The 13,928-nt window shown below is 38.3% G+C and overlaps 1 protein-coding gene across 2 annotated transcripts; it reads left to right on the forward strand.

Annotated features, from left to right (window-relative positions):
• The first annotated feature begins 743 nt into the window (after positions 1–743).
• On the forward strand, positions 744–7,959 carry LOC309527673 (spexin prohormone 2-like). 2 transcript variants are annotated; one of them, XM_082214533.1, is made up of 5 exons: positions 744–936; positions 1,036–1,113; positions 1,200–1,257; positions 5,626–5,716; positions 7,190–7,959. In XM_082214533.1, the coding sequence occupies exons 1-5, from the start codon at positions 871–873 to the stop codon at positions 7,260–7,262; spliced, it is 366 nt and encodes a 121-aa protein (XP_082070659.1). In that variant the 5' UTR covers positions 744–870; the 3' UTR covers positions 7,263–7,959. The 2 variants fall into 2 exon arrangements, with proteins under 2 accessions (XP_082070659.1, XP_082070660.1); XM_082214534.1 differs by having other exon boundaries at positions 751–936; positions 5,626–5,706.
• Positions 7,960–13,928: the final 5,969 nt, after the last annotated feature.

The following is a 13,928-nucleotide window of genomic DNA, read 5'->3' on the forward strand; positions in this document are numbered from 1 at the left end:
TTTCAAGGGCAAACAACTTGAATTGTGCTTGGAAACAGGCCAGCAGCCAGTAAATTGCCCCGCCTCAAGGTCTGGTTGTGAGCCACCATAGCAATAACTCTCTCAGTTGCTGCATTAGGGAGATACGCTGATATTTAAGTCGTGGAGGCACCAAGGCATTGTGAAATCTGGAGTTTCAGCCAAAGAAGGCTTAGACTACCAATAGAATATAAACAATAACATTCCACTACCAAACAATATTTATATGCATGCCAGTGTTAGTGTAATCATATTGATGAACATATTTAGATTATGTTTCAGCAGCTTTTCAGTGCCATGGATCATTCCGGGCTCCTAAGAGCTGATGGCCTCAGGACAGCTCTTATTTATAAGAGAAACATATAATACAGCAAAATGTTCCTAAACTGATGATTTAAGGATAATCTTCAACTGCTGAATAGAGAGCCTAAGAAGAGTTCACTAAGAAGCCCATTAAAAAAGTAGCTTTCCTCCGACCATATGTTAATTATTGCAGAAAAATGAATGAAGGCCTGAGAAAATGTGTGACGTACCAAGTAGAAATGCTTGACATTTAGTCACCTTTTGTCTTGCATTTTGTTCCCTGTGTGTACAGATTGTTTCCGGATCTCAAGGGAACAACTATCATTAGCTACCCTTTTGTCAAGGAGTCTCTGACACTAATTTGCTGCTTTGCTTCTGGGGGAAGGTAAATTACTATATATCTAATTTCCACATATCAAACTTGGCGTAAACCCTTCCCTGGAAAACAAAGGCTTTTTTTTAGGGGCGGGAGAAAAACAACCCCAAGCAAAACATCTATGATCAGCTGAACTTGCGTATTTTATCATCATCAGCTATTTAAAAGTAAGAATGCGAAACCAAACCTTTGATCACATTTCGGTGACAGAAGCGAGTGACAAAACACCTGCCAGCATGGTAAGCAACTTACTATGTCTCTTTTATGCATTTAAATATTTGTTACAGTGGATTTTATTCTGAATAATCAAAGAAAAATATATACTGTTTTTCTTGCAGAAAGTTAAAACAGCATTAGCTTGTGCTTTTGTCATCATGATGGTCTTTTTCGTAGTTGAATCATCCCACACCCCAAAGGTAAAGGTTTTAGCTAAAATATCCTCCAAACTCTGCAGCAGTACATGGCAAGTTTCCAGTGAATTGTGGCTACTTTCTCTTTTCAGGGTTATCCAATAGCAAGAAACTGGGGTCCACAATCAATGCTGTATCTCAAAGGAAGATGTAAGTTTGGTGTCTCATTTTCAAAAAAATGAAAATAAAAATGCTTGGTTCAGTTAAAAAACCACGTAATGGCTGTTTTTAATACTACATTGAATTTCAAAATGTTTGTTACAGGGTGAATTCTCAAATAAAAAAAAGTTTAGTTGGGCATTAGTTTGAAATACTTAGGAGGAAAATTGCCTACCACAACCACCACAAAATTAATGATTTATTCCAGTTAAAAGGCTCTAAGTAGCTTCCTGATTGTTTTTTTTTAAAGCAACAATAACCTGGTTCCCAGTGGGGCTATGTAAAATTAGCACTTGCTTAAATGTAATGAATTAATATGGAGACATACAAGCAACCTGAAAACTAATTTTGTAAAATTGTTTAACTATAGTTATGTAACAAGGACGTTGCAAACAATCTGAAAACTAAACTTGCTAATAGAAGGATGTCATAGAGGAGGTATGAGCTTTTCGAGATGAAGATGTTACACTGAAGTAGGAACTACATTTCCACAATCTCCTTAATATGTATTTGCAGGATCTGTGCATAACATGATACTTTATACTTTGAGGACTTTCTGTGGAGTACTGTGAAAGCAATGTGGCTCAGAGAGAAAGATGTGGCTAAATGTAATGTGATTATTTTACTCCGGCCATTTTTCTCAGAGCTATCCTTTCTGAAGAATTCTCTGAGTAGCATGATTTGCTTGTGTGTTGTTTTTCTTCAGCTGTTTCACAGAGGCATTCCACTATATATTGCCCGTAGTAAAACTAATCAAAACTTAAAATGGGTCTTCACCTTCCCCCATTTTTGAGGGTCCAGGGTATTCCAGCTCATTCTCCCTTTAACCTGCATGGGAAAGGGAAAAAAAGTAATGGTGCCCCACCAAAAGATTAATGTGGAGAATCTCTCCCCCCCCCCCACCCACAGCAATACCCCAAATGTCCTTCCCACCAGCTGTTTTTGCCTTTTTGCTTAGTGAGGACCTGGTTTGGGTTTGGTTAAAGGGCTTTCAAATTGAGGACAAATGTGGAGGTTAAAAATAAATATGCAGAATCAAAGTAACGACCACTGGAAAAAGTAATAATAGCAGGTGCTGGTTCACTTTGATATCCACAGGGGAAGAACACAATAAGGAAGAATATTTGACAGATCACTTGTGGGTCCGGGGCGTGGCCCCAACACCACCCACCAATGCGTGTGAGCGGGCTTGTAAAAATAATCTGAGAAATCTCAGAATAAAGGGGTGGAAGAGGCAGTATTAGAACAGGCTGTGGCATGAGAAGACATCTGAAGGCAGCCCTGTATGTATCGGGAAGTTTTTTATGCTGACATTTTACTGTTTTTATATGTGCTGTAAGCTGCCTAGAGTGGCTGGGGAAACCTTGCCAGATCAGCGGGGTATAAATAATAATAATAATAATAATAATAATAATAATAATAATAATAATAATGTGTCATGTAAATCACAAGTTAGCAAAGAGGATCAATACCAGGAAAATTAAACAGGAGAAGGCTGTTACCTTCTCTGTCCTGCTTGCAAGTGACCAGAGGTATCAAGTTTCACTGCAGGTAGGAAAATAATGGTCAGCAGCATAGACCTTGATTGGATCCACCTCAGCATCAAGTATCTACTATAATGATACAGAGCAGCACCTCTTTGGCTGAAGTGGAAGAGAGAAACTCAGCACAAACTGGTCCAGGATCATGGGAATAGCCAGAGGGTTGCAGGGGGGCACTGCCCCCCATAAAGTAAATAAATAAAGGTTGCTCTACATTAGACCACTGCCTTATACTTATGCATTTGGTTGAAAAATATAGATCCCAAAGGCAATCTAAGATATATGCTGCTTTTGTAGATTTTCGTGGTGCATTCGACTCAATTGACCGCCCAAAGCTGTGGAGGAAACTCGCAGAACTAAAAATTGATCAGCGCTTATTGATTCTAATACAAAATCTATACTCTTCCAATGTCTGTCAAGTCAAACTTAACACCATAGGTCATCTTTCATCAGACATCCCAATCTCGAAAGGGGTAAAACAAGGATGTATTCTTGCCCCCTTTCTATTTAACTTATTCTTATCAGACTTGCCAGATCACCTTCAAAAAATAGAATCACATGCCCCTAAACTTAATCAGAAACCAGTTCCTCTCTTATTATACGCAGACGATGCAGTCCTACTATCATTAACGAGCTTGGGTCTGAAACGTCTTATATCTTCTCTGACCCTTTACTGCGAATGTAATAAACTCTCTATAAATTACGAGAAGACAAAAATTTTGGTCTTCTCAAATGGTTGGAAACTAGAGAAATGGAAAATAAGAGGGCAAGAAATCCAACAAGTAAAAATCTATAGGTATCTGGGAATCTTATTCCAGAGCAATCCAGGGTGGGCAAGTCATCGCACAAATGCCATAAAACAGGCAAAGTGCACCTCATCAGCAGTTGCCCGTTTTTATTATCAGAAAGGTAATCAATTTATTCCTGCGGTCAATCAGATTTTTCAAACAAAAGTGCAAGCCCAGATATTCTATGGAATCCCGCTATGGATTCAAGCATATAACAGTGATTTAAATAAGATTCACTCCAGCTTTCTGAGACGTATTCTAGGACTCCCAGCTGCGATCAAATATGAAACAATGTGTGCAGAAATAGGCATACACACAATGGAATACTGGGCCTGGTCCACCTCAATAAAGTACTGGTTACGCTGCCATTTTCGCTGCTCTCCATCAAGCCTGCTCGCTGATCTGCTCAAAGACTCCTATAAATCAAGATGGTATCAGTACCTCGAAAAAAAGATTGAATCTTTAGGCATCGAGCTGGAGCCCCTGTATAATTCTAATGAGCAATATATTTTCCATAATATCCTAGCTAGACTAAAGGAGGTGGAGAGACAAAATATTATGGCAGCTGTAAACAAAATTTGCTCCCCCATATTCTATGATTTAAATATCTTAGATAGCAGAGTCAATTACGTCACTAAATTAATAATCCCAGCCCAACGTAGGGCTTTTATGCTGGCCCGGTTGAATGTCTTTCCCTCAGCATTTGTCTGGGGAAGATATCAAAACATCCCTAGAAACAAGAGATTCTGCAGATGCTCTATGAATGTCCCGGACACTGTAGAGCATATTCTCTTTCATTGCCCATTGTACAGTACGCTCCGTCAACGCGTGCTGTCCCCTCTTTTGGGTGGTCTGGAACCCCAGCAAGGTGAATGTGCGGGATTCTGCCTATCCGACGTTGACCGAAGGGTGACGGCGGGGGTAGCCGAGTTTTTGGCTGCAGTCCTCCAAGGAGCAGGTTAACAAGGAAAACCACTGATTTTATATGTATATATATATATATATATGACTGTAGCCAACTGCTGCCTTTTTATATATATTTCAAGGCTTTTACATGTTATTTTCCTTCTTATGGTTTTTATTTGCATAATGCCTAATAAAGGTTTGATTTCAAAAATAAATAAAAATACTTACTGATTACGTCACAAATAACTCAGTTCTGCCCCCCTAACATAAAGGCCCCCCCATTTAAATCCTGGCTATGCCCATGTCCAGGATCAAGGAAACCTGGAGCTGTCTGAAATCCTATGGCTTTCTTTTGCCCCATTTTATTTTGTTCAGAGCGGCTGGATGATCACCATAAAAGCTAAGCAAAAAAAACTAGAGTCAGAACTGTGTGTGTACCTGAAGCCTTCAAAATTAGTTCAATGTTTAATGAATTCTGTACCAAAGTTATTGAGGAAATCTCCAGTGAATATACTAATATTGCAGACTGTTGTAAACTCTTCAGATCCCCACAAGAAATGCAGGCTGAGCAGTTATATAGATCAATGCTTGTATGGATTTCTGAGACTCCTTAAGTCTTTTATGGTGAATGAATTGGCAAGAATTCCAGCTGTTTTCATCTCACTTTCCCTCATTCAACTTTAATTGCTCCGTTTGTATTTGTAGAAGGGCTTTTACATTCAAGGTTATTAAAACATTTGAGCAGGCTGGAAAATACAGTATTTTTTGCACCATAACACTCACTTTTTTCCTCCTAAAAAGTAAGGGGAAATGTCTGTGCGTGTTATGGAGGGAATGCCTACGAGTGGCATGCTTACGGATTTTCCTCCTCTAAAAACTACGTCCGTGTTATGGTCGGGTGCGTGTTATAGAGCGAAAAATACGGGACTTTCCAATTCATCTCTTTTTGGTCATTTCCATCATCCACTCAAGCCCAAGTATTGAGATTTGTAAGCTATATTATCTGTGTGAAAACCTATTTATCAGATGGCTGGTCAGATGTGAACATGTGCATTCAACCTCAAAGATCATAAGCAGCCATATATAGAACTCAAGGTAATTTGGCTTGCTTTTTTCTTTTACAGATGGTAGAAGATATGCTTCGTCTGATAGTGAAGAACAGTATTACAAGCTTGACTTGGATGATTTGACTGCAGTTATGAAAAGTATTTATTTGTAATTACATTCATCCTTTGTGCATCTTTTTATGAATCCTCTTTGCAAACCCAAACTTTTTGTTGTTCGTTTTTTAAAGAAATGGTACATAATTTATGTAGGAGGTATAACGGTTCAGCTACTTCAGTATAAAATAAACTAGAGAACTCTAAATCTGGAGTTAACTTTAGGAACATGAGGAGCAGAGGAAGCTGTGTTAGACTGAGTTGGTCTGTGGCGTGCTGCTCAGTACTGTCTATACTGAGTGGCAGTGCCTCTCCAGGGTTTCAGAAAAGGCTCCAGACATACCTGGATATGCCAGGGATTTAAACTGGTACCTTCTGCATGTGCTCCATCTTCTCAGCTTTATATTATATAGAGAGGCAAGAACTCATTTCCAAGCCCTTTCGCATGAAATGAATGGGTAACATGTTTCAGAGCACAGTATCTATATAGCCTGTTACTGACCTTCATAGTAAACTGCATGCTTGCATGTTAAAGCTGTCATGTGAAATGTACACCCATACTTCTAAGTTCAACAACCTGCTAAGCATTTCTTACGCAGATTGAATCATTTTAGTACATGAAAGCACTTTTTCTTTGAAATCAGCTGCACTACTCACATGCATTGGATTAAGGCTATTTTAGAAATGGTGTCCTTAAAGGGAAAAGGTGCTCAGTACTTTGCAAAATCAAAACCATTAGTCATTTTCATTTGCTGTGAATTTTGAATGAAGTCTGCCTGTAAGAATTATACGATTATAGATTTGGAAAGGATCCCATGGGTCATCAAGTCTGGCACTCAGGCAGTTGTATGGATTTGGCTACTTTTGTTCAAAGGCACCCTCTCTACTGATAAGCAGATCAGGAGAACAGCTGTCTGCAAAGGCATTTGTCCCTTCTTTCTGTCTCAAGGACTGAACCCATCCTGAGTCAGGACCTTTCAGTGTTCTGGGGAAATAAATGAAGAGGGCAGACTTGCTTCTCTAGCATACAGTCTCTGTAAAGACCTTTGTAAGGAGGTTGGGAGAGTGAATCAGGAGGAGCATGGGTTAATCTAAACGGAAAACCAATCTAAAGAAGAGGGACTTTACCAAACTATGAAAGGCTGTGAGGGTTGGACGTTTCAAGCTCTGGATGCCAAATCGAGACTGTCACATTTATAAAAATTTACCCCTCTTCCCATTCTCTTTCTCGCCCTCTTTTCCCATTTTACCCCATGGAGGCTGGCATTTGAATTTCAATTTGCAAAGGTAGTCTTTATGTAAAATAAATGAATGAAAGTAGCTTGTATCAATAAACTCTTAACTTCACAAGAGCAGTCCCCTCTCCTGCCCCAGTATATAGGAAAAGTAGGGACATGTGAATGTTCAGATTGGGATTTTGAGGCATATGCAGGGAAATGCCAGGGAGCCAGTACAATTTTGAAGTGAGAATGGTGCAAATTCACAGTGAGAAATGTAACATTTTGAATATGTCTCCCTTTTTTTATAGGTTACAAACATTCAGCACCACAGAAATTCCTGAACATCAGAAGAAAATGAACATCTCAAAATATGTACATTGACCACTTACTTGCCCTTTGAATTCGAAACACTGTAAACAATTTTTAAAGTGTTCCATTAATATATTTATGAATAATCTTTACACTGCGTGAAAAACTCTATTAGATGTGATTATTTTGCCATTCTTTTAATGAGCATTGTTTCAACCTATTCAGCTTACATTTGAAACTTTTGCATGTAATAAGAATTCCTGGTAGTAACAGATCACACAAAAGCAATACAAAAGAAAAAGTTCCCACAAGTGTTTGTTGCCAGTTGCCTTATTTCTTCTCTTTACAGCCTACAGCCCAGCATCCCAAGGCCCACAAAATGTGCAGTGTAGAAGAAGTGGGTACATATAACACTACAACCCAGTCTTCCAATGATGCTGAAAATGGAAGGTTCAGGACCTCTAAATGGAACCATTTATTTGTACAGCACATAGTTAACTATGGAATTTGCCACCAAAAGATGTAGTGATTAAGGATGGGGTGGGAGGAATTCAATTCAGTTTGCATTTGAAGGCCAACATACCTACTGCTCTGCGGAAAAGATACATGTCATTTTGACCATGGGACACCTTCCTCCAAATGTTAATAGGTGTCTCCTACTTCCCCCTTTCAGTAAGTTAAACTCCCAGTGCATCCTTTAGTCAGAACTTAAATGTATACAGGTTCGCAATTTAGAGGTTTAATTGATCACGTTCCATTTCCCCTTATTTTTATGAACTTATTATTTTCATTTTCCTCACAAGCACTTCTTAAACTTTATCCAGAACTCTGAAAAGAATGTCATATTTTTAGCTCACAGAGGCTATTTTGTATTCCTTGCAATCTTTTTTTTAAAAAAGACCATGATTTTAAACTACTCATATAACAATTATTTCTGAAAGATCATTGAAAGCTTTCAAATTACTTGAAACTCACACCCCATCTTCATTTTCTCCTTTCCTATTCAGTGAATTTGCATTCTTGGATGACAACCACTTGCTACTGCTTTTATTTTCACACTTCTAATATGCTTCCACATAAACTGTAAAGGGAAATGAATGTGTAATTAAGAGCTCATTGATGTGGATGAGACTGAAATCCTAATGTTGTAAAATATGCTTTGGCTAAAGTAGTCTACGCATTTTGACAGGTCTCTAGATTTTTACATAAAAATGGGGATACCTTTCTCCTATAAATGATAGTGTGATCTTCTAATCACTGTAATGCCATTCCTTAGCAAAGGTGTTTAATCCAACATTACTATTATCAGCATTTTTATAAAGCTGCCTTTATAAATAATAATAATACAAATAATCCAAAGTACATCTATTTGGGTTGTTTTGACTTCGTCAGGAGTGAGCTGAGCATTTGTTTATTATGGAGGACTAGGTGCCATTAATTTTCATTATGAAAATAATGATACATTATGATAATAATGATACATTGTTTGACAGATTAAGTAAACCCAAGTACACATCCACTAATAGCAACATTAGTTGCCCTGAATGTTAGCTGTAGAAGGTATTTTGACTCAGACAATATACAGTCAACATTCAACTCTTGACATATATAAGCAATATTTATGTGAATCACATCACTGTAGTACTGAATGACCCAGAGCCATTAATAAATGTCACATTCTGTGGAGGAGGAAAGGTATTTCTCCATTTTATAGATGTGAATGTGACACATACACTGTGACTAATAGATGATGTGTTTATTAAGGCAAAAACTGCATGTGTTCTGAAGCATAGCAATATTTTTCATTGTATGGCTTTTAAGTTTTTAGAAAATAAGGAAGAAAGTCAATTTCTATTGTTCATTCTCTTCCAACATGTGAACCCGACCAGATAGGATGTCTAAGCTCAATCGTTCCAAGCTCAGATCACGTGTTCAGAAACTTGTTACTATACAGTGGTACCTCGGGTTACATACGCTTCAGATTACAGACTCCACTAACCCAGGAATAGTGCTTCAGGTTAAGAACTTTGCTCCAGGATAAGAACAGAAATCATGCTCCGGCGGTGCGGCAGCAGCAGGAGGCCCCATTAGCTAACGTGGTGCTTCAGGTTAAGAACAGTTTCAGGTTAAGAACGGACCTCCGGAACGAATTAAGTACTTAACCCGAGGTACCACTGTATTTTGTAACCCAAGATTTCTACCTGTGTTTTTTGGCTGCTGTATGGGAAAGCACATGAGTTTGTAAGTAAGCCAATTTTAATTTGCCAAATTGTGTGGTGCATTCTATGCCAAGGGAGTAGAAAGGAGGCACTGTAAGCTACTTAAAATGAGACATTAAAAAGATGTAACAGCTCATATTCCTACACTTTACTTTGCTGCATGTTTCATGTTTTAAAACCTCTGCTGTGGCTCTCTCTTACCAGAGAGTATTCTGACCCATGTTTGGATCTAGGGACTCAGTGAATTCTTCTTTACTCAACCAAAACCAACCATAACCAACAACATGTGGTTCAACGTAAGCAAGTAAATGATGTACATTGGGTCAAAAAAGGCCTAAGTTGATAGAAAACACTCCTCACCACTGTGATCACTTGAGCTTCCAGTGGCAATAATGGATCATTTTGTTCCTTTAGTCAGAGTGCAACCCCGTTAAGAACAGGCAGTCTGCCTAATTCCGGGACCTGGGAGCCACCCATCTACAATACCTCCAAATTAGGATTCAGCTTTAGCTAATAGGCTCTCATCCCCAAGGGAAGAGATTCAGTTCATTTCATATTTAAAGGTGAACTTACCTAATTCAGTTTCCAAAACAATATAAGAATCCAAGCAGTCACACTTCAAAATTCAGGCTTCTCTGAATTCTGCAATGCTGTTCTCAAGCCAAGAAATGTTTACAAAAATGTACGTACTAAGGTAAAGTGTGCATAAAAATTATTTTCGCATCTTAGTTAAAATTATATTATATTATAAAAATTGCTTTGCAAAAATGTATACCGATATATTAAAGAAAAGCCATTTAAAATGTATATAAATTAGCAGTGAAATGTTGATGAAGTTTCATGAGGACTAAAAAATAACACCAGAAAGAAATGTGAAAAACTGTGGAAAAACTGAACTTCACACTGGAAAAATGAGAAGCTGAGAAAAACCAAAATCGACATATTCACCTATCATCTAGTCCACCACTACATTCAGGCACTGGACCTGCATAACCACACCTGACTCATTTGTAACAGAGAAATAGTGCTGGGTGGCATTAGAAATAGTGCTGAGTACAACAGTGACACTGTACTCCAAATCCCTTGCTCTCAACAGCTTCTTATAGAATCTATATTACAGATGTTAAAACTTAGCAGTTAAAGCCATTTCCAGCCCTTTCCTTTCAAATTCTGGAGTTCTGGTCCACTGCAGCCCCTTCCATCTTGGCTTGTCTTTCGATTTCAGCTCCTTCTTTCTCCAAAAGTGCTCAAACTGTAACTTAAGTTTATTTGCCCATTTGATTTATATATAATATTTCAACTCCAACTTGCAATATCATAGCCAATCAGAAGGGCAGCACAACTCTACTTCAATTTCTCTTTATTATAATATGTTAAGTTTCTTCTTCTTTAGATCTTTTGGTTTCATTTCCTCCTTAAGTATCAAATCCCTGGGCTGAATTTTTGACCCTCTATCAGAACAGCCTGCCGTCTCACAAAGCAACCATGTTTGAACTAAAACAACAAAATGTAAACCTATGATAGGCAATCAGTTGTTAATAATGAGCAGTTCCAATCTCAATGGCCTGCAGAGCAGGAGATTAGCCCCTTAAGCCAAGGGTGGGTAAACTCCACCCCATGGGTCAAACCTGACATGACATCCCCTTTTGGCACACAAGGACATTTTAGGGAAGCCTTATCCACCCACGCTACAACTAATGCAATGTGTGACATCAGGGGCAGTGTTGATTAAGGTGTGTCTTCAAAGGAACAGTCAAGAGCTTAACCTTGGCTCCAAATTGTTCCTTTCCTGGAGCAAGTCACACTCCACACACCTTGCTCAAGAAGGCAGAAGTGGTTACTAGTCAACGGAAACCGCTTCTCCCTCCCAGCACCAGTCTTCAAAGCTGCTCCTTTCCACCTCTAACAAAGCCCAAGGAGCTACAATTCACAGAACTACAATTCACACCACATTTCATAAACTACCGTTATCCGGATCCTTTGGGGAACATGATGTACTTTAAACATATGGTGCATACAAAGCCTATGAATGCCAGTCTGATTTTGGAATATCCATCTCCCACTAATCATCTTCCCCACTCAGTGTCCTGGCATTTGGGGTCTCAGAAAATCTGGGTAGTGCTGCAGAAGCTCCTGCTGACACTGTCTTCTGACAGTCGGTGGCGTCTCCTGACCGTTCTACCCACTTCAACAGTGTAATTGACATTTCATTCATGTTAACAGGGAACCAGACAACTTCTGGACTTCCTGCAAAAGTCTTTGACCCACACAGGATCCCCTGGACAGTCTACATATTCTAGTAATTTATATACTGCAGAATACCATTATCAAAAATATTGGTAATAAAAGTACATGGGAAGCATTTTGTAATTTTTAAAAAAGTTAATACACTTTTTTTTTTGGCCCCATTCAGTGAGAGATAAGAGTTTTTTGTTTAAAATCCATTTGTTCTGTGGAATACATATATCACCCAATGCAAGGGCTTCCTAGCTCTCCAAAACTTTCCCTTAACAATATAATTTTACCACAGTGATCTTTAGTTTTAAATACATTGAAAACATAGCACGCCTTCTGACTAGTTTTCTTATTAGAGTGTAATATAGACAGATGTGTTTGTAGCTGCTGTAATTACGTTAATTTCATAGGAACATAAGACTGCTGTGTAATCAGCTATTACTAATGTAATTACTCTGACAAAAATGGTTCACAAAGAGACAGTGTGTTAGAGTTGCTCCTAAATGAGTACTGATTGTAGTAATTGAATAGTGAGTCACATTTGTCTCTGAAGTGGATAATATAATGTAGATTTTTGCTATCCCGTAATTAAGATTCATGAAAAGCATTATTTTGATATGTGCTCTCAGGGTAGTGTTTGGCTTTTCAGGACTAATCCACATGTCTTTTATCACCCTAAAAGAATAGTGTTTTGTTTGCATTACAGTGGGGTCTCTTAAAATCAAGGTCTCATATGATAGCATTGTACAATCAATCATCTTTATGAAATTTAAGCAACCAAATATGTCCATTTTACAGACAGCAAAACTTCAGTAAAAAAAGAGTAAGGCCAATAGAGTCACAAAGACCAACATCTTTCGAACAGCGTTATAAGTGTCACTCTCAGATGCCCCTTTCCGTGTCCAATAAGCATGGGGTGCCTTTGCCCGGCGGTGCCCATAGATTGCAGCAAAATATTGGGCAAGGTTTTGCCCAGTATCTTCTCTGTGTGATGGGCTCATGGGAAAAAGCTGTCGGTATCTGTCTGGTTGGAATCTATGCCCTGGTCCCCCAGTGAGACCTTGCTTGCTTGGCTCGCACCACAGCAAAGTTCAAAACTGAATGACTCCCATGGAACAGGTTTGGAACATTTCCCCATCATTCACCAGGCACCAGCAGGCCAATACTGGACAAGATAATGACATCAGGAAATGAGGTAAGTTGAACCACATACTTATAAAGAGGAAGTTGGTAACTAAGAGAAACAAAGGGAGGATAATGACTTCCGAGAAAAATTGTTTTGTTTCTTATCTTACATAAATTCAACATCACCTCCATTGACTCATGAGACACTGAGGCAGGATTTAGTAGGTTGAATACGTGTTTGTACTTTGTACTGGGCAGGGTTAATTGCTGGACAGGGTTAATTGTGGCCGTTTTTACACTGTATCATGCAAAATGTAAATGATGCTGACAACACAGAGCACATGGATGGTGATGAAATATGTTATAATGGAGTAACAAGTATGAGTGATAGTTATATGTTATTTACTTGAATAGTTTACAAGGCTAGAGTAGTTTAGATATTCAAGCATGAAAAATTGTTCACAAACTACATATATTTATATTCCATGCTGATCTTCAATATTGCAATCCTCAGCAGTAAGTGCTGTTTGCAATCAGTTGGAGAACTGATTACACCAATTAACTGCAAACTCACAGTTAAATTACTTACTTGCCTCTGTGATAGTTTCTGGGATGTGAAGGTGTTCATTCATTTAGCACAAGCTTAAAAAGTACTATTAATATAAATAGTAAGAAGCACAGAAGCCTAAGGAAATGATTAGAAAGTGAGAAATCTTGTCTCATCCGCACTTGTAAAATAAGACATTACTTTCCTCATCTATCTGGGTTTCCTTAAACCTCTACAGGCTATAAAATAAACTTTGTGATGCCATGCACTATTCAATCCAAGCAGGTATTGGGAGAAATTTTCAAAAGGCTCATATAAAATGAAAAGCAATGAATAAGCAATTAAAATAGAGTTCAGCTAAGGATTTCATAACTATTGTGAACAAATTGCTGTGCTCTGTAGCAATATCATATGGTTAAAGCTGCAGTATTACACACCCTTACTTGCCTGAACAGACAGGCATAGGATTGCACTGCATGTAAACTAACTGAAATGAACTATTACCAGTGGTGCATAGTACAGTAGGATTGTCCTTTATGCGGCTGTACCAGTATTAAGTAGTTTCTGAATTGTTCATTGAAAACAAAAATGTTAAAAACTCTTTAAAGGGTG

The sequence above is a fragment of the Podarcis vaucheri genome (assembly GCF_965113315.1).
Source record: "Podarcis vaucheri genome assembly, chromosome: 1".
Lineage (NCBI taxonomy): Eukaryota > Metazoa > Chordata > Lepidosauria > Squamata > Lacertidae > Podarcis > Podarcis vaucheri.